General features: G+C 34.5%; 1 protein-coding gene across 2 annotated transcripts in view; it reads left to right on the top strand.

Annotated features, from left to right (window-relative positions):
- The window catches only part of LOC145295963 (uncharacterized), a 372,355-nt gene that overhangs the window by 64,396 nt on the left and 282,629 nt on the right, over positions 1 to 25,330 (top strand). For both annotated transcript variants that reach the window (XM_080141871.1, XM_080141870.1), the window contains exons 13-16: positions 897 to 1,012; positions 13,679 to 13,763; positions 21,930 to 22,076; positions 22,643 to 22,773. In XM_080141871.1, the coding sequence (XP_079997997.1) occupies positions 897 to 1,012; positions 13,679 to 13,763; positions 21,930 to 22,076; positions 22,643 to 22,773 (479 nt within the window). The remainder of the gene's footprint in view (positions 1 to 896; positions 1,013 to 13,678; positions 13,764 to 21,929; positions 22,077 to 22,642; positions 22,774 to 25,330) is intronic.

Here is a 25,330-nt window from a genome sequence, read left to right as displayed (position 1 = left end):
ATTGGTGATTAATCTGATGTTACTAAGGTGAAAAATTTTGATTTGAAAATGGATTGTTCCAAAATCAAAGAGAAAAATTTTGAATAAATACATTTCAAAAGTGAGATTTTTTTTTTTTTTATTTTGTTGATCTGAAGAATACTTAAGGTGGCAATTATTTTTACTGTAAAATGACAAAGAATATTTATTGTAAAATGAGAAATTAAATTGCTACAGAATAAATCAAGAAGGTCATTTGTTTAATTTATTTATTTAAAGGATATCTAATTGAGAAGGACAATTATTTTTACGAAAGGCTTCTTTTTTTTTCTTAATAGTATTATCCACATGCCCACACGCCCTAAGTTTTTCCCTTGACTCTCTTCCACTTTGTTTTATATATACATATCCTATACATACATGCAGGGTGCACAATGCTGCTGTTATTATAATAGCACAAAGTAGAAAGAAATGACCAAAATCACTGGGGGGGGGGATAAAATTACAATTATATACATCTGCCCTTTATGTCGCTACTGTTTAATATCTTGGCTAATGTGTGCAACCATTTTTATTTATTTTTTAAGTGATCATGTTTTTATTATTTTTATTTTAATTGCTTTTTAAACTATCTATCATTAGAAAAATATATATATTATAACCAGAATACTTAGATACGTATGCTCCAGTTTGAACAAAAGCAATTACAATATTATGAGGACATTCATATTAACCCTACAAGCAGACATTATTTGAAAAAGGAATATTATTATTACTAACAGTAACTTATACAGTTTCATGAATTTTCACAGATTATCTCTAGTTAATTCATTTAACATTGTGAATCTTACATATGAAAGTTAAACATATGTCCGATTTTATTATGAATTTCGATTGGGAAAATTTTCTCTTTGCAGAATCCATTTTACCATTTGGTGCTCCAGAAGAAGAGGAAAATGAAAATTCCCCGTTTGGAAGGACGGGTATTTTTTCAAACAGCAAAAAAAGTCTATTTGATGACGACAATGAAGAAGTGAGTACTTATTTTTATTTATTTTTATGATTATGATTTTTTTTTTGTAAAAATTAATCTTTTGGTCCCCCAAAAAAGCGTTTTGACCTTTTCATGATTACCCTAAATCTGAACAGATGACAAATATCCATCTAAAATAGTTAGCTTCATTAATGTATGATGAAATTCCACTCCTATTCCTGTGCTGGATTTTTTTTTTTTTCAGAATAAATTAAAATCAAGCCAAAAATCAACATTTTTTTTATATGAATTTTATTGTAAACATTAATATACAAAATATTAATGCAGCCTGGGCGACATTAGATGAAGCCTCTATCTCATCACCGTACTGTTGCATCTCTGTGTTTATTTTACAAGTACTTTTTCTTTTACATAAGAATCGCCACTTATCAAGGCCCAGAGGCCACTCGAGGATGTTAATGGGTATGCATTAGTCAATGTGATTATAGCATAGTAAACATAACTAGTGAAAATTTTGTAAATTGGATTACTTAGGGGGACGGTTCATCAAGAACTTGTTTATATTGGACTTGAAGACAATTAAATTGTAGTCAGCTGGAAAGCAGACAAACAGAAGAGAGGTCCACATGCGTGCAGTTCTAAGAAAGAAGTTTTGTTCATTGAATCTATGTTTAGAATCTACGTACTTCCACAGAATGCATTCTGGCAATCTTGCTGCACTTGTACCCTCTCAATGTAAATACTCCTGACTAATCTGACTTGAAGAAAAATCCCACCCCTTCACTGTAGAGGTCCCAGGTGCCAGAAAACTTTCCATTAATAGCTTCTTTCCTCTTGCTTTTGGAATTCCTTCCTTGTTCTCTGTTTCCCTGACTGTACCAACATGCACAAATTTAAATGTAATGTGAACAAATACTTTGCTATACGACGTCCTATAGATCTGGCCATTATCATAGAAGCCCCTTACATCTCAGTAATGTCTTGTCTGGGGTGAATAATAATGATTTAAAAAAAAAAAGAGTGACGTTTTTACCTTTACACAAAAAATTGCACTGAATTTCTTTTACAACGCTCAAACTCATCATTATATTATTATTATTATCAAACGAAAATATGATTGAAAAGTCAATGAGATTTTAATAAAATTGAATCTTATTAACGTTTGCACTATTAGAAATGTAACACAGTTAACCAAGGGTGATTGAAAAAGTGGGTCACAAATAACTGTGAAAGCCACGTATGTCCACCTTTTGACAACCATCGCCTCAGTGCTATTGTGTGCTGTGGTTTTTTTTTCGTTTTCATCTATCTGTTCTCCTTCTAGCCCCGTTGTTGTCTCTCACATTGACGATTGCCAAGGGGGCAAGCACTGATTTACAAATATGAAAATAAAATAGAACAATACAAACTCACAAAAGAAAACACAAATGCAGATCAGTTGTGTTCTGTGTTCTGTGTTCTGTGTGTGTGTGTGGGTGTGTTCTGTGTGTGTGTGTGTGTGTGTGATTATCCTCCAGATACTAATTTATATAAATAAAAATGAAAATGTGTATTTGTTACTTATCTATAATCTAAAAATTACTGCACTGATTACCTCGACATTTTGCGATAGCATTTGTAGCGGAATTGGAAATAACCAAAATGGGGGGAAATAAAGAGCTTACCTTGGATATGTCTGTTGTTGTGTTGCGGGCCAAGCAAAAGAGAGTTCCAAGATGGCGTCCATGGGTTTTTATTGGCTTTGACCCCATGCAATTTTCGCAGAATCGCGTGTACTCTCACGCGATTATGCAAATATATAATTCCCGGACGCTATAAAGGCAGGACGCTGGGAAGAAGTCAGGCGGTGTTTTGCAGATTGTGCGTAGGTGGTTCTGGCGGTTGGATTGTTCTTTGTGACGAACCATGAATCTGCGAGAAGTGAGTTTTCTTCTGCTTTTCTTTCTGTCTCCTTCTCCTTCTTTCTCTACAGTTATTACAGCCAAGAAATTCCTCTCTTCTAGAGGTGGGCGGTGCAGGGCGAAACTGACTATTTCCTATCTTTGTTCCTGATTTTTGCCTACTACATTTTGCGATAGCGTTTTTATCTAATGCAAACATGTTTTTATATATTTAAGATGAAATAATATTACAATATAAAAAAACTTTTTTTCAAAATCGTTTTTTCTTGGCAGGAGCCAATCATTAATGCGACAGAAATTTTTTTTTTTTTTTTTTTTTCGTAATTGTTTTACTATGTTACTTTTACACTAATGTACATTTAATTTTCATATGCTTATAAACAAATAATTTAAAAAAAAATTTCCTATGTCTCAACAAATGTCGGAAAATATCAATTACTGTTAGAATTCGTCACGTGCATAAAAAACATTTCTACAAATCGCGTACATCCCAGGATATTCATTGCTTTAGTGGTTGGTATACTTTTTTTAATGTTAAACTAACAAATATATTCGTTTATATATTTTAGATATTGCAACATAAAAAAAAATTATTCTTTAAAATTCGTTTTCCCTCATTAAAATACACACTGTGATTAGAACTTGACAAATTATTGTTTATGTTTCCTTAAAATGATTTTTTCGTAAGTCGTTTGTTTTTCAATAAACTTTCAACTAAACAATACACCAGCATGTATTATTTTCGTCATTTTTTCTTAGCGATTGTTTTATTAGTTTGCTTTTACACTAATACAATTTATTTTCATATATTTGCTATCAAAGAATAATAATAAAAAAATTTCCATATGTCCCAACAAATACTGAAAAATATAGATTGTAATTTTTCTGTTAGAATCAGCCATATAAAAAAAAACATTGTGTATTCGTTGATTTAGTGGTCAGTATATATTTTTTAAACGTTAAATTAACAACTGTATTAGTTTCTACTTCTTATATAATTATATTGCAACATAAAAATAAATTATTCTTTAAAAATTTATTGTTAATGTTGCAATATAATTGTGTAAGTTATTGAAAAATGAACATGCCAGTGTATTGTTTAGTTGCAAGTTTACTCTCTTTCTCTCTCTCACCCTCTGTTCCTATTTACTTGCCTCTCCATGAGGGCAGGGTTAGACACAGGGTCGGTTTTTAATGTGGAGAAAATCCAACTCACCAAAAAGGGGTACTCTGGATAGTAACAAAAACAATTGCCTCAGTCTAGAAGGGTTTCTCTTCCACTGATCGAGGACAAAAACGTTGAAGTGTAGTTCACCCTGTTTCTCTCCCTCGCTCTCTTTCTCTCTCTATCTCACCTTCCTCTCTGTATCTCTCCTCCTTTCTATCTCTGTCCTTCTTTTTCTTCTTCTCTCTCTTCCTCTCTTTTTCTCTATCTCCCTCTCCTTCTCTATTTCTCTATCTCCCTCTCCATCTTTTTCTAGTCCCCTCTCTCTCTCTCTCTCTCTTTTTCTCTTCTCTCTCTTCTCTCTCTCTCTCTCTCTCTCTCTCTCTCTCTCTATATATATATATATATATATATATATATATATATATATATATATATCCCTCTCTAATTCCTCTCATCCTATTTTAGTCACCTAAATTACTTATAGTGAATAAGGTATTGCCAAAACATGAATAAATCCTATTTTAGTCACCTAAATTACTTACAGCGAAAATAGAAAGTTATTTGAAAATTATTGCTAATTAGAACAGCACAAGGAGGAACTGGTAAAACCTCCCTAATTAAATTTAGTTTGACAGCCATTCCATCACAAAATGACATAGCTTTTGCTCTTGCTTCATCCAGAATAGCTGCAACCTTACTACCAGGTGCAAAAACTGCTCATTCTGCTTTGAAATTACCATTAAACATTCAATTTATCAAAACTCCTATGTGCAATATCGCCAAAACATTTAGCATGGGAAAAATATTGCAGAAATGCAAACTTATTGTTTGGGATGAATGCATAATGGCAACAAAAAATCACTTGAGGCTCTTGACCAATCCTTGCAAGATTTGCATGGGAATGACAGATCATTTGGGAATGCAGTATTATTGCTTGTAGGAAATTTCAGACAAATGTTGCCTGAATTTCCTCGATCAACATCAGCAGATGAAATAAATGCTTACCTCAAATACTCTACTTTTTGACGCCATGTGAAGACATTAAACTTAATGCAAAATATGCATGTCCAGCTGCAGAACGATCAATCCGCAGAGATATTTTCACATCAATTGTTTAAAATTGGGAGCGGAAAAGTGCTGGCTGATCCAAGTTCAGGACGAATTTCATTGCTTCATAATTTAGTTACATCAAAAGAGTTGGTAAAAAAGTTTTTTCCAGATATTCAAATTACTTATAAGAATTCCAATTGGCTGAGTGAACGCGCTATTCTTGCAGCTTAAAACAAAGATGTCCATGAATTTAACGATATTATTCAGCTTAAAATTCCAAGTGAAGTAGTCATATACAAGTCCATCGACATTGTTGTGGAAGCAGACGAAGCAGTTAATTATGCAACAGAATTTTTGAATTCACTAGATTTGCTAAGGATGCCACCACATGTATTGCAATTGAAAATTAGCATACCAATTATCCTGGTGCTACCAGATCAGGCTGTCTACTGACTTCCTGAGATGAAACGCACCTACATAGATGTCTTTGTTTTTTTATTCCCTTTTGCAAAACTTAGTCATGTTCTGCGAAAACAAAAACAAAAACAACATTCTCCTCCCCTTCCCCTCCCTCGTTTTCTTTTTCCTTCACCTCCTCACCCCTTTTTTTTTTTTTTTTTTTTTTTTTTTTTTTTTTGCCTAGTTGGTAGGGCGATAGAACATACCAACTGCCCCCCTGCAGAGGGTAAAAATCCTTCAATGGGACCACCAGTTGACCGTTGGTGGCAACCCGTAATGCATTAAGAACGGGATCCTGGTGGTTGAGTGGAACATGCCTAGGAAATAATAACATGATACTACAACACACCACTTTGGCCCTTACTAGGCTAGACGGGAGGTTGGATAGGCCCGATCCAATCAATCGGTTGGTCATGACAAGCACTAATTCAGACAATCCAAACAAAAACACACTAACACTCAACATAAACAATAAACTGAGTTAATAAGCGATGGCTGAAGGGTCAATCAAGCTGGGAAAAAGGTAACCATCAGGAATAATAAAAATACAGGGAAATCCCATACTTGGGTGGGCATAACCATATATTGTGAATGCTTGGAAACCTCCCCATGTTCGAGTATACCAGCTATGTAGCCCTGGAGAACCGAGGCGAATGGGATTTACCCCCTCATAGTTCTTCCCCATAAGGGGCTCCGAGGAGGGTGGGGAGCATGGCTGATGAATTTTTCAAAAATTATTATGAATGCCAAAAAATCCAAGAGACCACACACAGAAATAGACTCTGACAGCGACAATGAAGATACAAACTTTCCAAGATTCATCGTGCTAGAAGCAACGTCTAATATACCGTTAACTAAAATGTCACCCTTCATTATCCAAAAGGTAATATCAAGCAAAATAACACCTAAAAATGTCAAAAAATTAAGGAATGGTACCATATTGGTAGAAGTACAAAATAAAAAACAGGCCAAAACTCTACTTCAACTACAAAAATTGCATGAAACAAACATCAAAGCTTATCCACACCAAACACTAAACTACTCCAAAGGAGTCATAAAAAACCAGGAAATCTCCGTCTGCACAACAGAAGAAATCAAAACAGAACTAAAAAACCAAGGGGTCACAGATGTAAAAAGAATCACATTTAAAAAAAAAGGAGAGGTAATATATACAAACACTTATATATTAACATTCAATTATCCTCAAATACCAGAGACCATCAATATAGGTTATGAAAGAACGAAAATAGAACAATACATTCCAAAACCTTTACAATGCTACAACTGCCAAAAGTTTGGACATAATAAAGACCAATGTCTAAGATTCTTCACATGTGGAAACTGCAGTGAAAAAAACCCAGACCACGATGAAGAAGACTGTCCAAATAAAACCAAATGCACAAACTGTCAAGAAGAGCACCACTCTCACTCAAAACAGTGCAAAATATATAAGCAAGAGAAGGAAATAATAACAATCAAATATCAAAAAAATATAACCTTCCAAGAAGCCCGCAAAGAAGTCACAAATCGCACCAAAAACTCATATGCCACAATAACCCAACAAGCAAACAAAATGTACAACTACAATGAACTAAACCTTGCTCCAGAAATTGCAAACCTAGCAAAAGAACTAAAGAACATACTTGAAGAATTAAAATCTTTTTTATCAGAACTGAAAATAAATTCTAACAGCCAAATAAAAGTCAGAAACGAACAACCCAGTATAAAAGAAAACGAAACAAAGGAAATCAGAAAAACTTCCATCAATATTGAGGAATCAATCTCTAAAGAAATGAAACCTCCTCAATTATCAAAACGTGAAAGATCCAAGTCACTAACAAGGACAAAAACAGATGTTAAAAATAAACACACAACAACAGAAAAAATGGAAATAGAACAGAACAACAAAAAAACTACCCCCCAAAAACAAAATGACAAACAAAAAACAGAATTAGTATTAATTGAAAATGAAAATAAATTTGAACTAGTTGAAACTGGTAGCCAAAAAAGACAGTCAAGACAAAGTAAATCTAAAAGTCCCAGACCAAAACCCAAAAAAAGCCTCTCACCAGAAACAAGAAACAGACCATCCACTTCCAAAAGAAACACCCAAACTAACATCGAAACTATGGACGTAGACATAAACACCAACAGTCCAAAACCAAAAGAAAATATAAACCATGACTAACAAAATCCTACAGTGGAACATAAGAGGATTAAAAATTAATATCGAAGAAATGCAAATACTTATCAAATCCTTATGTCCTGCAATAATTTGCCTACAGGAAACACACTTAAAAGAAAATGACAAAATTAACATAAAACACTACTCAATATACAACCACATAAACAAATTATCATGCAAAGCCACCGGTGGATCATCAATACTGATAAACGAAAACATTCCACACAGCAAAGTGAACTTAAAAACAAATATGCAAGCTGTTGCAATAACTGCAACACTACACAAAACAGTAACCCTATGCTCACTCTATATACCACCAAATGAAACAATAAACGAAACAGAATTAAACAATATAATCAAACAACTACCTAAACCTTTTCTACTGTTGGGAGACTTCAATAGTCACAATATATGGTGGGGCAGTAAAAAAAACAACAAAAGAGGCCAAACCATAGAAAAAATAATTAACCAAAATGATCTATGCCTACTCAACAACAAAGAGAATACATATATGCACCCACCAACGGGAACCCTATCAGCAATCGATATAACACTATGTGACCCAACTATATACATGGATTATAGCTGGAGAACACATAAGGATACATGCGGAAGTGACCACTTCCCAATCATAATAGAAAACGAGAATCCCAAGCCAGAAGACAAAACACCCCGCTGGAATTTACAAAAGGCAAATTGGGAAAATTTCCAAAATACATGTCAATACAGATTAATACCTGAAGCGAATCCTGACTTAGAACACATCACATATTTCAGCAACACCCTACTCACAATAGCCGAGGAGAACATACCAAAAAGTTCCACTACTACAAAATATAACAAACCCTGGTACAATAAAGAATGCAAAGAAGCTATAAGAGCCAGACGTGCAAACCTAAGGAAATTCAAAAACAGTCCAACGAAAGAAAATTTGGACACCTATAAAAACAGCAAAGCCAAAGCACGGAAAACTATCAAAGAATCAAAACGGAACTCGTGGAAAGACTATGTAACAAAAATTAATCAAAACACAAAACCCAAAAAAGTATGGGAGATGGTCAGAAAAATAGCAGGAAAAAATACAAAGAACCCTATTAAACACCTTATATGCGACAACACAAAGATTACCGACAAACAAAATATCGCAAATAAATTAGCAGAACAATTCTCAATGAACTCATCATCAAAAAACCAAAATAAAAAATTCCAAGCTATAAAGAAAAATGAAGAAAAAATAAAAATAAACTTCAAATCAAAAAATGAAGAAAACTACAATCAATTATTCAACAGTGCAGAACTAGAGGAGGCAATAAACAAATCTCCCGATACAGCAGTCGGCCCCGACGAGATCCATTATCAATTCCTCAAAAAACTACCAAAACCATCACTGGACTACTTATTACAAATTTACAATGAGATATGGATAACTAACAACATTCCAAAAAACTGGAAGCAGGCAACAGTAATCCCAATACCCAAACCAAAAAAAGACCATACAAACCCAACAAACTACCGACCCATTGCACTAACTAGTTGTTTGTGCAAAACTTTTGAGAGAATGATTAACGAGAGGTTAAATTGGTACTTGGAAAGCAAAAATCTAATTACAGAAAGCCAGTCGGGTTTCAGGAAAAATAGAAGCCCCACCGATCACTTAATAAAACTGGAAACACGCATAAGAGAAGCATTTGCAAAAAAAGAACATCTAATAGCAATTTTTTTTGACATGCAAAAGGCGTATGACACCGCTTGGAAATACGGAATCCAAAAAGACCTGTATGAACTAGGACTTAGGGGTAGAATGCCAGAAATTATCAGAAATTTCTTAACAAATAGAAACTTCCAAGTATGGATGGACAACACTTATTCAGTCCAAAAAGATCAAGAAATGGGGGTCCCCCAAGGCAGTATCCTGTCTGTCACCCTCTTCAACATTAAAATAAACAATATCATAAAAAACATAGACCCAGGAATTGAAAACGCCCTATACGTGGACGACCTACTTATATACTACCAATCTAAATATATACAAACAGCCGAACGCAAACTACAACTCTGTCTGAATAAAATAAACAAATGGGCCATAGAAAATGGATTTACATTCTCAGAGGAAAAAACTAAATGCATCCACTTTTGCAAATTACGAAAATTCCACCACGACCCCAACCTGAAACTGGATAACAAGAACATCCCACTCACCGACCAACATAAATATTTAGGTATTATATTCGATAAAAAATTGAACTTTATACCGCATATAAAATATTTAAAAGCAAAATGCCAAAAGACAATGCAATTGATCAAAGTCCTAGCACACACCGATTGGGGTGCAGACAAAGTCACATTATTGAAATTATACCAAACTCTAATCAGATCTAAAATGGACTATGGATGCTTCATCTATGGAGCAGCAAGGAAGTCCTACATAAAAGAACTAAATACAATCCATCATCAAGGATTAAGATTAGCCTTGGGAGCATTTAGAACCTCTCCAGTAGAAAGCCTCTATATAGAGGCCCATGAGCCTCCACTGATTCTAAGACGACAGAAGTTAGCGCTACAATATTACCTAAAGCTGGTATCGTGTCCAACAAATCCTGCATACCAATGTACCCTCCACCCACAATACACACATCTCTTCAACAAGAAAGAAAATATCATCAAGCCCTACAGCCTCCGGATAAAAAACCTTCTCACAGAAGCCCAAATGGACATTACAAAAATACATAAATATAACAAATCAAAAACTCCACCCTGGATGATCAAACAACCACACATAATATTAAAATTAAATAAATATCCCAAAACGAAAACCCACCCATCAACCTTCCATGAAGAACTACTTATCATCCAGAATACATACAAAGAATATACACAAATTTACACTGACGGATCAAAAGATGGAGATAAAGTAGGATGCGCAGCCATCCACAAAAAAATAAAACTAAAGAAAAGGCTCCCAAACGAATCTTCTATTTTCAGCGCAGAAGCAACAGCCATAGATTCGGCACTGAATATAATAACCAATGATGACCATCAAAAATATATCATATTTACTGACTCACTTTCAATACTCATATCTCTAAAAGAAAAAAAAATGACAAACCCACTTATTACAAAATTGCTAAACAAAATAGATGCCATAACCATGGAAAAAAACATTATCTTTTGCTGGATACCAAGCCATATCGGCATATACATGAATGAACAAGCAGATAAGGCAGCAAAGGAAACTCTGCAACAAAACCACATAAGTGGAAAAATCCCCTATACAGACCTAAAGACTAAAATAAACACATTTTTGAAGAGAAAATGGCAAGAAAACTGGAGCTCATGCACCAAAAACAAACTATTCCAAATAACACCAAATATTGGAACGAGAAACACCAAAAAGTTAACAAGAAAGGAAGAGGTAGTAATGACCAGACTGCGAATAGGTCACACTCACATCACCCACTCACATCTACTAAAAGGGGAGGAGACACCAAACTGTATAACGTGTCAAGAACCCTACACAATACACCATATACTGACAAACTGCATTGACCTTGAACAAATCCGAACAAAGTATTACCAAGAAAAAAATCTGAAAACAATATTAAACAAGATTGATCCCCAAAAAATTATCAATTTTCTGAAAGAAACTAAAATATACTCAAAAATATAAGGAAAGACCCCCCCCCCCAAAAAAAAAGAAAAACCTTAAGAAGAACAAACCAATATTTAACACAACATAACGAACCTTTCGGCATTAAATGACCCCAAAGTGGTTGATATGCCGTAAAACAGAACAAACAAACAAACAAACATACCAATTATCATTTTGTGAAATATCAACCAGCCCAAGCTTTGCAATGGCATGCGACTTGCAGTAAAAACATTAATGCATCATAGAAGCAACAATCTTAACAGAGCCTTTCAAAGTTGAAGATATCCTTATTCCACACATTTCTATGATTCCACCAAATATACCATTTCAGTTTAGATTGCAATTCCCAATTCAATTGTCATTTGCAATCATCATCAACAAAGTTCAGAGACAATCTTTACAATTGTGTAGCTTACATTTATGCACTGACTGTTTCTCACATGGATAATTGTATGTTGCATGTTCTAGAATGGGCAAACCAGAAAATCTCTATATCTGCTCAGAAAATTGAACAACAAAAAATATTGTATATCCACAGTACTGAGAAATTAAGCATATAAGAAACATGCATTTTCTCTTTTTTGGATTTTTCCCATTTTACCAAATTGAGCCACGGCAACATGTGGCAGGGTACAGCTAGTACACAATAAATCTCGTTTTTGAATCTATAAATTTGTATTAGTCTTCTGTTTTTTTTTTTTTTTTTCTTGGGGGGGGGGGGTCAGTGTTTATTTGTCTATTCACATTTTATAGACTTCTTTAGAAAGAGTTTCCCCAATCCCTCTTAACACGTATGTTTGAACCTGAGGACCATAAATTTTCTTTTTTTTGTCTTTTGTTGCATAACTGTTTTTGTTGTTCCCAATGAGACACGAACATAACACAAGAAACTGCAAATTTAAAACAAAAAATATCTTACATTTATTTTATAGCACAACTAGGAGAATACATATCCCAGGAAAGGTAAAATTAATTCAATCAACAATAGTTTTGTAACTTTTATATGTCGCTTACGATCATTAAAATTAGGATATAATGCTATTAAAACTTATGTCTAGAATCCTTATTCCAATTTTGATCAAAATGAATATGGATTAAATTTAATGCAAATCTGAAATATTTGAATTTGCAAGTATTATTCCCTTAAAACATATACTGCAAACAAATTGAAATTTGGGGAGTATTTATTAATTTATGCTTAATATCTTTTTGCTGAATTTTCACAAAACAATCAAAGCTATTTGAATTTTCACATAGATCTTCCACACCCTCTTTGCATAAAACTAAATTAAATTAAATATAGCCAACGTTATCCTTATTCTTAGCAGCTGTGTTTCAAACTTCATAATGATCAGTTAATTAGTTTAGGAATAAATCATGTATATATGTATATAAATGTGGTTCTACCTTTTTAGTAGATTATGTGGGAAAACTTGATGGAAAGAAAAAAAATATTTTAGAATTTAGAGGTGGGAATCCGTTTTGCATATGAATTTAATGTAAAATGATTTCTCATTTCCAGGCTGTTCCAGCTTTTTAAAAAAGTGAGCCAATTAAAAAACATTTTTGCCATGATAAATAAATTTTGTGCATTGGGGGGGGGGGGTAGAGTTGTGGTCTATTTTTTTACATGTGTTTTTTTTAGTTCCTTTGTTTTGTTTTGTTTTTTTGGGGTTTTTTTTTTTTCAGTTTTGGAGGGAGTGGCCATTTAGGGATGAGGAAATATTCGGGAGGGGCTGTTACTATTTGAACTTAGTGGTAGCTATTATTTTGTTTTACTAACTTTTTAGCATAAATACCCCAAAAATGCACAGAATTTATCTCTTATAACCAAAATTTAATTTGGTTAACTGCCCTAAAAGGCTAGAATGACTCAGCAATGGAGAATCATTTTATGTTAAATTTCACACATGAATGATCTCCAAACCAGTAGGTTGGGAAATTCTTTTCAATTTCAGATTATTTTTTTTTGCCGTTCACATTTTTGTATTCATCTCCCAACTTATAATTCATCTTATTAACTTTTATCCTCAAGTGACTCTTGGACTTGATAAGTGGTGATTAGTAAAAAAAAAAATATTTTAAATAAATAAATTTTTAAAAATTTAACAATAATCTCATAGCCACTTATTTTGCAGGAAATTATAAAAAGAAATTACTGTTCATCCATTTATTTCTTTTCCAAATCTATCATGTACATATTAATTGAAAAAAAGATTTTATTCATTCAAGTACTGGTTTTAATATATCTGTTGTTGTTTCTTAATAAATATTTACTGTCTTATTTTTTTAGGGTGGTCTGTTTGGTAGTCTACCCAGGAAGGCGTCTGTAAAGCAATCCACTACAGTCAAGCAAATTGAGTCAGATCAGTACGATGGTAAATATTTGGTTATATTCCACTCAGTTAAGTGAAAAAAAGGGTGCTTGGGTAGTATAATAGAATTTCAAGCAAATACATTTTAGGTAAAATCAATATCACATAAAAAAAAAAATTATGAAAAATGATCTAGTAGAAAATAATTGTGGTTAAAAAATGTTAACTAACACAATGCTGCCAAAACTACACTGCCCCAAATATCAACGCTCTGCTATCGAAACTCAACTCCTCTGACATCTAAATCAATAATGATGCTGTCTCTGAAAAATTAGGCTTTTTATATTCAATCGGAAGCATCTCATTTGCATGTCATGTGACAATATTACAAACATATAAAGAAAAAGGCAGCCATTTTTTTTTCTCTTTTGTTTTCTTCTTGTGTACAACAGACTGCACGCAAACAGGTTTGTCCTAATTTTTAATCACACACACCCTTGATCATTAAAATCAATAATTGCTCTCATAATCCACTATCTATGTTGGGAGTCTTCGTTCACGGTGTGACTGTCGTATCGTTGCAGAACTTCAACCTCCTCCTCTGCTGGCAAGAAAACTCTTCACATGTCTAAGATGTGACACGGCATTTCGTCAACTGCTACTTTGTTCTTGGAGAGCATTTCAGTTATAGTACCTCTTCCCCAGCAGGTTGTACAACGAGAATTAGGTGGTTTCAACCACACATCTTCACCATCCGTGATTTCTGTTTGTGCTTGTTCGACTCTGTGATGGCCAGCAGATGTTGCCATTTGTATGTAAAAACAGATCGATGCGGCACTGACATTTCATCCTGGCTAACCTTTGGTGTCATATTATATGAAAATACAGCTTCTTCAGGCGAAATTTGGCTTCTTGATGCCACAGCTTTTATAGTGCGATGGTGCCACTCTATGATTCCAATGCCTCTCAGCCGGTATGCAGCTCTAAACATTCCACTTCGCACATAGCTCCCTAAAAACTTCCGAATGGAAAGACATACTATTATCTACCAAAACTTCTTCCACTGGCCCCCTTTTTCATAAACACCTCAACAACTCTCTTTACCTCTTCCTGATTTTTCACTATATTGCTACCCTCTCAGGCCACAGTCAATCATAATCAGATGCAGTTCATGTTGATAATGCATGATATCAATTGCCAGTCTCTGCCAATTTCCTGCAACATGCATTTCCCCTTTTTCATGTTTAACTGGCGCAGGGTCAATTCATTGACATTTCCTACATTGCTTCAGATCAGATCAAGTCTTCCAGTGGTCCAAGCCAATACTTGATAAGCATCTCTGCTGCCCCTCTTGTCTTGATCCGCTTATTTCCTGACACCTCCGATTCAACCCATAATGCTACTATTCCTGAGTCTGTTCTAACATCCACTATCTGTAGGCTCCATTTTAAAGCCAAATTAATGCCTTTCATCACAGCATTGAGCTCTGCAACAATGATATGACCGTTATCAGTTTTTTTTCACAGCCAAGCAGCATCTTCAGCAGCTATACCTCCTATTTCTAACAATACCCCTAATGCTAGCATCACTCCATATTACCCCTTTACTTCATGGCTCTCTTTTATATACTATTCTCCTTTTACAGGGTCCATTTTTTTTTTTTTTTTTTTTTTTTTTTCATTTCTACAATGACTTCTTGTATCATGAGCAACGCTTCTTGATCAATTGCATCTTCCCATCAGTCAATACTAGTCTGCCTTTTGATAAAACTGCATGCAGTCCACAATCATCCAACTACAGAGTAATGGCCAACCAATCTTCGGCATATCATAAAAAGTTCTCCCTTGGTTAGGCAATCCTTGGATCCAGGGATCTCGTTTCCTCATTCGAACATCAATCTTCCTGCCTTATTCCACTGCAATCTCAATCCAAAAACCATTCCGTCTTCCAACAATCGGATGGTTTAGCTTTCAATTCGTATGTTTTTAAATGGTCTCTCACTCCTCACCTCAGTCTCCTCCACTAGTATATCATCCATATAAGAGCAGGTGACTCTGTTAATTACATCATCTTTGATCAACACTGTCTTAAGAACTGCCATCATAATTTTTAGTGCAGAATTCAGACCGAATCCTATTCTGGTCAAACAGTAAATCCGACCTTTATACTTGACCGATTGATACCGCCATAGTTTTTTTCCACATGAATTTGAAAGTAAGCTGACTTTAGGTCCAGGATTTTAGTTGCCCGTTCCATTCTCCTCCACTCTCTCATAATTTCCCCACACACGTCAGTTCCATTTTTGGTGTGGCAAGCCACATATTTGTTCAATTCCCAGAAATTCAACACTGGCCTGACTTTCTTCTTGATAGGTTGAACCATGGCCATGAGTGATAAAATTCCTTCAACCTCCCCTGACTATGGTATTAAGATTGATTCAACTTCCTTCTGAAACTGTGACCCTATCTCTCCTTTTAGTGTGCTTTTGTGGCAGTTAACCCAGTTCGTAAACACAGGTTCAGTCCATCGTTACTCTACTGACCATTTGTCACTATCAAAATAGGCTCGAAAATCTTTATCCTCAAACTGACATGACCTGGGTTTCATCAGTTAAATAATATTATTGCTATTGGTTGCACATCATTCTCTTTACACACTGGTTGCCAAACTTCACGTGACTATTAGCAATTGTAGCTCCTTCCAACTGGTCTATCACATTTAAGCTCAGTACCATGTTGATTCTTACAATAAGCACAATCACTCTTGAGTCACAGCAGCATATTCCTTGTCACAATCTCTGCATTGCCCTCTCCACAACACTGCACCCCTGTCATCTACTCCTCTAATATTACTGGTTCCATCCAAGAGTTAGCAACACGTATAATGACAAGCATAGTGGTACAACCAGTATCAACAAGGGCTCTAGCTCTCTTTCCGTTAACAGTGATCAGTATCTGTGGCAATAAACCTCCACACGTCTTTCCAGTATAAAAGGGGGGACTACTGGTGCAATAGCACCCTTTGACTTATTTTTCCAGCATCAGCGAGCAGTCCTTGTTAATATGCCCAACTAGGCCACACCAAAAACAGATAATGCCTGGTCTCTGCTCTCTACAGACTCTCATCAGGTGGGATCCTTGATATCTGAAGCATTTACTGGTAAATTTACAACTTTGTCTTCTAACTATCTGATCCTCTCTACTGAAATTGTTTCCCATAGAGGCTGCAACTGCCCCCAGTTCACCGGGATGTTTTGCCAGCACTCTGGCATGCCTCAAAATCTCCATTATCTCCATGGTTTTAAGCCCAGTCAGTCATTGTAGTTTCATAGAAATGTGGTCAGGCACTCACAATAGCCTGCTTAATGATCTTCTCAAGGCTGCGTCCAGTATATCCAGCCAATCCTGCTAGACGCCTTGTTTCTGCTGCATATACGTCCACTGGATTTCCAGTCCAGGTAACTCTTCTAAGTTTATTGTATGCCTCAAAAACGCTTTCTGAAAATAGTTTTTAATCTGTTCTTGATACTCTCGGCATCAGTCTGGTCTGTCTCTCTCATTTCCAGGTAGACCACTAGCACATTCCTTTTCAAATACATTGGAATCAATGTTGCTATGTCTTTGATTTTTTGTAACTTTGCAACTAGCTTCAGCTTATTAAGCCACGCAACCACATCACTTTCTCTAATGAATGGTCTCAGAATGTCATTGCTTAACCTTACTCATTCTATTTTCTCCGTTCGCCGAAATAGCTTATGGTTAAAAAATGTTAACACACTGCTGCCAAAACTACACTACTCCAAATATCAACGCTCTGCTATCGAAACTCAACTCCTCTGACATCCAAATAAATAATGATGTTGTCTCTGAAAAATCAGACTTTTTATATTCAATAGAAATCATCTCATTTGCATATCATGCGATAACATTACAAACATATAAAGAGAAAGGCAGCCATTTTTTTCTCTTTGTTTTCTTGTCTACATGGCACTCCACAGACTACACACAAACAGGTTTGTCCTCATTTTTAATCACAATAATTACAAGTAAAAATTGAATTTATCAGATTACAGAGTTTTATTGTATGTTTTAATGTGGAAGAGATATGTGACTAATTCAGTATGACAAACTGACTTATCTCCCTTGCTTTGCGTGAAATCCACTATTGAAAAAATAGAAAATGTTGAATCCCTATGAAATGTTGTTAGAAATTCTATTATACTGCACTAATGCAAAAAAAAAAAAAAAAAAAAAAAAAGCTGACTCCCAACTCCTTCCAAGATACAAGGTGGTTGCTAGAAAAACATGAAATTTGAGATGGTTGATTTTGGTGTTTACAATTTATTTTGTTTAAGTTTTATTGTATCAAGCTTATCCCCTCTTTCGATTTGCACAAACCACATTTGAAGCATCTGCGAGTGTATTATAATATATTAAAATATTAGTTTTATGAATACTTTATAAAAGTTACTCTTTTTTAAGCAAAAATAAATTACCATTTGAAAAATTTCCCGCTTTTCTAGTGTTATTTATCACTCTGCAAGTGAGAACAAGCAAAAGAAAATAGTAACTATGTAAGTGTCTGAACAATCCAAATAACAAGTAAACCACATTTATTCATGTTTTCAATGCCTATTAAAGAACTTGAATGACTACTAGACACTATCCTCACACAGTGGGCTCAGATCGCGAAACTTTGGAAATAGGATTGTGACACAGATTTTACTGACTTATGCGACCTAAAAAAGGCTTATTACGTCAGAATAATCATTTACAACACTGAGTACTATCGGAGCATAAATAAAATGGTTTCCAGGCTATTTTTCCCATTTTGGGGTCCAAGAATATCCCCGACTTTAGTCGGATTTGGACCTTATAATTCACCCTCGTGCGTGCATTCCAAAATTCTCAATGACTATCCATTGTATTTTTCTGAAATTTTGTAAGGGGAAATGTAACATTCTCAGATTTTTGAAAATTATTGATATGTATGTCTATTTAGTGGTTTTCCATGGTGCTGAACTCAAAAATGGATGTTTTACACCCGAAACTGCACTGTTTGCCCATTTTCAGTAAGTTCCGGGGTCCCTGAGAGGGCCACAATAGGTCAAAATGCCCTAAATTGGTCGAACATGACACATTTGGGCCTGTAACTTTCGCTCCATTCATTTTATTTTTCTGAAACTAATGGCTAAGATCAAAGAGAAAAAAGATCAAGAAAAGAGACAAAGCATTTCAACAAGCTGAACAAGGCATTGCAAATATGATTTACAATATACTAGGGAAACAATGAATAAAACGACTCTTACCAAAACATGGGTCAGTGAAATCTATGCAGAACAATACCCATTTCATGGTAGACAATAGCATTGCATTAATTCAAAAGAATATCCTCTACAAGAGAATAATACCATCTTTTTGGGAGGTTGAACAGTCTAGCATGTGAACGAATAGTGTGATCAGTGGCACCACATTCTGTGCAATATTTCGGATGCTGGATTCGTGCACTCAACTGACATATGACAGGATCAGATCGTTCTAATAACCTGCTCATCATATCTGTCAGCTGTGCAATAGGTGAGATTTTCCGAGACAAAAACTGGAGATAGTTCCGAATATCTTTGTTGGCTTCTAAGCATTCCTCAGACATACCTCCAAGACCGTGACCGTCATTCAAACCAATCAACTCGACTGAGTGATGAAGTGTTCCATGCAAAGTTTGGTTGATCCTGATCCAAGGAAAATTGTCGATTATGTTGTATGTAGCTGTGTCACATAAGTCCTTGAGCTTGGTCAAGTCAACTTTCTGTGTAGACGACACAACAGACAGAATGGTGGAAAGTTGGCAATGCAGAAGGAGAATGTTTTCTTGATGTTTAATGGAGGAACGACCCGAGAGCAACTCTGTGATGGCACCGAGTACCTCCTCAGAGAAAAATCGTTTACCCTGGTTACCATCTGTTGATGTCCCACCTTTTCCATTTGCTTTGTTGCATCGATTGAGGTAAAGTCCTGTGGCATGAAGAATTGCATCAAGTACTCTTTTTCTGGATTGCCGAATTGGTTCACCAAGTGGTCCAGATTTCTGGACCCAATTCTTGTAATCTATATGACATCGATACAGAACTTTCAAAAACCAATGAAGAGGTTATATTGATTATTCTTTGAGTTTTCCTTTTTTTTTTGTGGAAAATTTTTGTCTTTTAGGGGAAAATAGGGAGGAAATAATGCTATTTTTGTCAGATTTTAGAGAAAAATTCCCCAATTTCTCCTTTTTTACATTGCCTTAAGACCAATTATCCTCTTTATATGCTCCTCCCACTCTCCTAAAACAGGAACATGTTAAATCTTTTTTTTTTGTCCCTTAGTGTAATTTTTGGGGATTTTTGCTGCGTTGAATTATTGGAGCTCTGATTCTTTCATCCGAAACCTGTGACATTGGCTCTGAAATTGATCAGCAATAAACTAAAAAACGGCTAAGAGTCACATCATAAAACTGCCAGATTCTGAAAGTGTAAAGATTGTACTTTCAGAAAATACTATACTTTGATATGTGAGGAATAGCCGTTTTTGACTTATTTTGGATTGAAGGTCCGGGTTTAGTCAATTTCACCACCACCACCCCCGAAAAACAGCAATTTATATGCGAATTTTTCTCAAATTTCTCCATGAAATGCTGAATTTTTCATATACTCTAATCTTTTGAAAGCAATTATTCTTCTGGTATGATCCCTTCACAACCACAAACCCATAGAAAAAGAATAAACTGTCTTTTATAGCAATTTTTGGCCATTTTAGGGTATTTTTTTGCAAACGCTTGGATTTAGAGCAGCAATCTCTTGGTTACAGTGCGTGCGTGAAAGTTTTTGCGATCTGGGCAACTTCAAAATATCATAAAACAACTTCTAGTTGAGCTCTGGACTTAATTTTTTTGTTGTTTTTAGGAAATTTAATGCAGATTTGGAATATGCTAATTGTGAACAAAAATGAGAGAATATTTTTTTGGCCTATTTCCACCTCTGGGCCCACTGTGCCTCAAGTGCCTAAGTTTTCTCTCGACATGAGTTTGTCAGAACAACATGGCATGAGGATACTTAACACTACAAGTAAATCCTGAGTAAATATTCCAAATCACATAATATTCACGGATAAAGTAAGGTCTCTTCAGTATGACAATTGCATACAAGGAATATTGCATCTTCAATTGATGTTGGCTATGGTAACAGCACTAAACTCGATACTCCACTAGACTGGATTAAGTTTTGTCCTAGAATCCAGTAAGACTAAGAGATTACAAGAAATATATACTATAACATATTTAACTGGTTAATTAGGGAGAGGTAAATTAATGTTCTTAACTTCTTTACTAAGTCAACATTTGAAATGTAAAGGAGATTTGATGGAACATTCAAATATCTATGCATCTCATATAGCGATCAAGGAATGGTTTTTGATTTCTGATTCATTAGTTTAGGAGAAAATATTACACACACACACACACACACATATATATTAGGAGAGAACTCGAATACCTACTATACACTGTCCTTCAGTATTTAAGATTTCCCTGTACAGGGATTTGTCAGGACAACCAGGCATGAGGATACTTTTCATTACAAGTAAATCCTAACTAAATATTAAAAATCACATAGTATTTGTGACCCAAATAAGATCTGCTCTGTATGTCTAACCCACAATTACATACAAGGAATATTGCATCTTCTTCAAAGGATGTTGCCTATAGTAACAGCACTAAGCTCGATACTCTACCAGACTAGATGTACTCTTGTCCTCAAATCCAGTAAGACCAAGCGACTGCAAGAAAAATACACTATAATTTTAAAATAATATAAAATTTAACTGGTCAGTTAGGGAGAGGAGAATTAATATTCTTAACTTCTTTACTAAGTCAACATTTGAAACATAAAGGAGATTTGATGGAATATTCGAATATCTATATATATCTTATATAGAAATCAAGTATTGACCCCTAGGAAGGAGCCCGTTGATATTTTGAGAACTTTGAAGTAAAATGAAGCAAAAAAGATCAGATTAGTTAATTATTCCACTCTTAACATTTGTTCACAATATTTTCATTCAATTCCTGTGTATTGAGTATTGAGCTACTCGTGTCAAATGAACTTTTCAGTACCCACTGCTTGGATATTTAACATGTTTACAAATTTGGTTTGTATTGATTTTGATGTGCTTTTATTTGCATTTATTGCAGATTTATTTTCTGCTCCAGTAGAAAATGTTTCAAGGAAAAAGAGTTTACAAGATGATAAAAAGAAACCCCCTAAAATGCAAACCCTATTTGATGACGAGGATGAGGAGGATGATTTGTTCAGTTCTAGTGCGTCATCAAACAAACAAGGTAAGCTTATCTTTTAATCTTTTCTGCTTTTCTTCATTCGTCCTCATCAACATCAAGGATCTGGGTACAACCTGAAGGTGCATTTGGCAGCAAAGGCCCCAATTTGGGTTTTGGGGAGTGTGGAGTCAACCCTCAGTTATTACTATTCCAATACCTGTCAGGATCCCATCTATGGGTTAAATAGAATCTCTTCTTGGTACAAGATTAAACTAGCTTGGCCCATTTTTAGACAATATGTATGCTTCTACAGCATTCCAAAATCTTTCATTCTTTTTCTACTTACCTTATTTCAACCCCTTCTACAACTTGGACCACACACACTCGCACAATCATCCTGTGTATGAAACAAAACTCCATTTCTGCTTCTGCCCAAACCATTTTCACGCGGTTTATAAACATCCAATGGTGAGGTTTCAATTTGAGATCTTTAGGAGAGTGTGAAGTCACTGCTTAGTTACTTGTATATGTCCCGGTTCCATTCTGACTCAGTGGTAGAACCTCATTTCTTTGGTTATTATTCTGAAAATTGTTATTTTTATTCAAATATGATTTTTTTTCGCTTTCAGTTACTTCCAATAGTTCAGCTAAATCCAAACCTGTCGTCAGTCTATTTGATGATGACGATGATGAAGAGGAGGAAGATTTATTTGCTCAATACTCCCGAAAGAAAGAAAACATTTCAAAGTTTGAAAAAAGGGTAAGTTTTGCTTCTTTGCTTATTCAGGCTAAGAAAATAGCATACTTCTTTACAATAACACCCACATCCAGAAATAACATCCAGAATGAAAAAAGCTAAATAAAATTTTGAGTATTATTTTCTACTGAAAATAATACTCAAAATTGAAATTTAAATGTAAAAAAAAAAATTTTTTTAAAAATCAAATGTCTTGATAGCTTAAAGTATTAGTGGCCATTTAAAAAATAATCTTTTTTTTTTTTTTTTTTTTTTTTTTTTTTTAAATTTGTATTAGCACCTTCAATGTATTATCTATCTCCAATCAGCTGTGGGAGAGGGGTGGGTGCAACCCCAAAACTAGAGTCTAAGCCATTGTTGTGATAGCTTGTTGATCCTGTTGAAATCTACTCAATGTTGTCCAGGAGTAAAAGAACAAAATTACAAACTTGTTTGTAGTGAAGTTTTTTTTTAAAGTTTGTTTCAATACTTGATGTTAATAGTAAAAAAAAATATATATATATATATATATATATATATATATATATATAATTAATTTGGTAGTGGAAAAAACAAATAAAATCACATAATTTAATCTGTTTAGGATTTATTTAATCCATTTGACTAAGGAAAAATGTCTTCACTCTAACAGTTTTCTAAACTGGAATAAGCATTTTTAGAAAAAAAAACAACTAAATATTCATGCTAATAACAGTGGAAAAAAAATAGGCTAGTCTGAATCAAGTAACAATATCTCGGATAGATTATTATTTAGATCCAACTTTGAAAATCGAACAAGATAACTTTATACTTTTAGATATAAAGATACATAACAACAAAAATGTCTGTCTGCGTTTGACTCTTTTGATATCCAATGCAGGTCTAAAAACCATACCAATTTTAAATCACTGTACTCTAAGGATTGTTTATGTCAAAAAAAAAAAGCATAATGACTAACATGATTCTTGTTGTTGCATTGATTGTATTTTCAATCTAAACGTTAGACTCTGATTTTATTACTAATCAATATAATTACTTTGTAAACTCTATTCAATGCATGAACATTTTTCTTTAAAATTTTAACAAATACTTGATTTTTTATATTAAAAGAAAAATGTTTAAATGTTATCTTACAATATCTACTAATAACTCTAATGACTAACATAAATAGAAAAGGGTTTTCTACCATACAGGAACAAGACAATAGGTAGTTACAAGTTAGCATGTAATGTATACAGGGAATGGCCCAAAATTACTTTGATCAGCCTCATAGAGGCTAGCATCACCATCGTCATTGATAGGCTACTCAGGATGGTTCATTATATAAGGCAGTGGGTGTTAGCACTTTCTACAACAAAATAAAAAAAAATAAGCATAATTTATTTTCATGCTGATGTATGAGAGTTCCTCTGCTCAATCTATGGAAGGAAAGTCTGGTGCAGTTCATTTTTTTTTTGTGTGTGTGTATTACTTGTAATCATTATGGACACGAGAAGTGCAGCGGAAATACTTGTAAGTTGAAAGATGATAACCAGTTTATGTGCAAGAAGTGAAAGACAATGGAGACGGATGAGAACTCAGATGTGGAGAAAGTGTAGTTGGAAGCTATTTAGTTTCAGAAGTTTTGTTATTGATTCAATTGATATTGGAGCACGGGGTGGAGCAGGTGCTAGTGTGAGTTCAAGTGTTCGGAGGAATTTCTGCCATACATTACCAGCAGAGCATTATCCCTGCTGACCAAGTGAAAAGTATATTGGACATGCGTACACAGTGTGATGACGTATGGAAGTGAAACCTGGCCAGCAAGGGTTGAGGACATGCGTTTCATCGCGAGAACTTATACGAGAATGATGTGATGTATGTGTAATGTGAGTCTTAAGCACAGGCTTAGATCTGGTAACCTCAAAGCTAGATTAAATCTAGACAATATAGAGAGATGTGTGAAGCAAGAGACTCTGATGGTATGGTCACGTTGAAAGAATGGATGAGCATTCTTAGGTTAGTAGATATGAACAGCTGAGGTAACAGGATTAGTTGGTTGGAAAAGGTCAAGGAAAACGTGTGAAGAAAATGAACTCGAGAGAAAGAGGAATAAATAAAGGCCTAACCAGAGATAGGTTAATTTGGAAGTTAATTTTGTTTTTTAAATAGTTGCTGTTGTGTTTCAAACGAAAGAAAATCGCAGAATGCAAGTATAATAAATCAATACTTTGAAACTAGAAGAATTAAATAGACATGTGAAAATCAAATGTACTTTATGTGGTAAAAATAATTGCATAATTTTATTGTTTTATTTCAATTGGCCAGGAGTTTGACATTTTCTGGCAGTCTGTAATCTCAGTCCTTTTTTTTTTTTTTTAAGTTTGTTTTGATACTTGATGTTAATTAACTAATAGTACAAAAACAAATATAATTTATTAATTTGGTGGTGAGAAAAAAAAATAGGATTAGTTGGTAGGAGACAGCCAAGGAAAATGCGAGGAAGTGATAAAGAAAATGAACCTAAAGATAGGTTAATTTGGAAGTCAATTTCTAAAAACAGTCCAACCCATGCCAGCATGTAAAACAGACATTAAACTGA

The sequence above is a fragment of the Euprymna scolopes genome, chromosome 16 (assembly GCF_053919585.1).
Source record: "Euprymna scolopes isolate OS-2025 chromosome 16, ASM5391958v1, whole genome shotgun sequence".
NCBI classification, from domain to species: Eukaryota; Metazoa; Mollusca; class Cephalopoda; order Sepiida; family Sepiolidae; genus Euprymna; species Euprymna scolopes.
The sequence above is the reverse complement of the archived record's forward strand: the minus strand, read 5'-3'. Positions and strand labels throughout refer to the sequence as shown.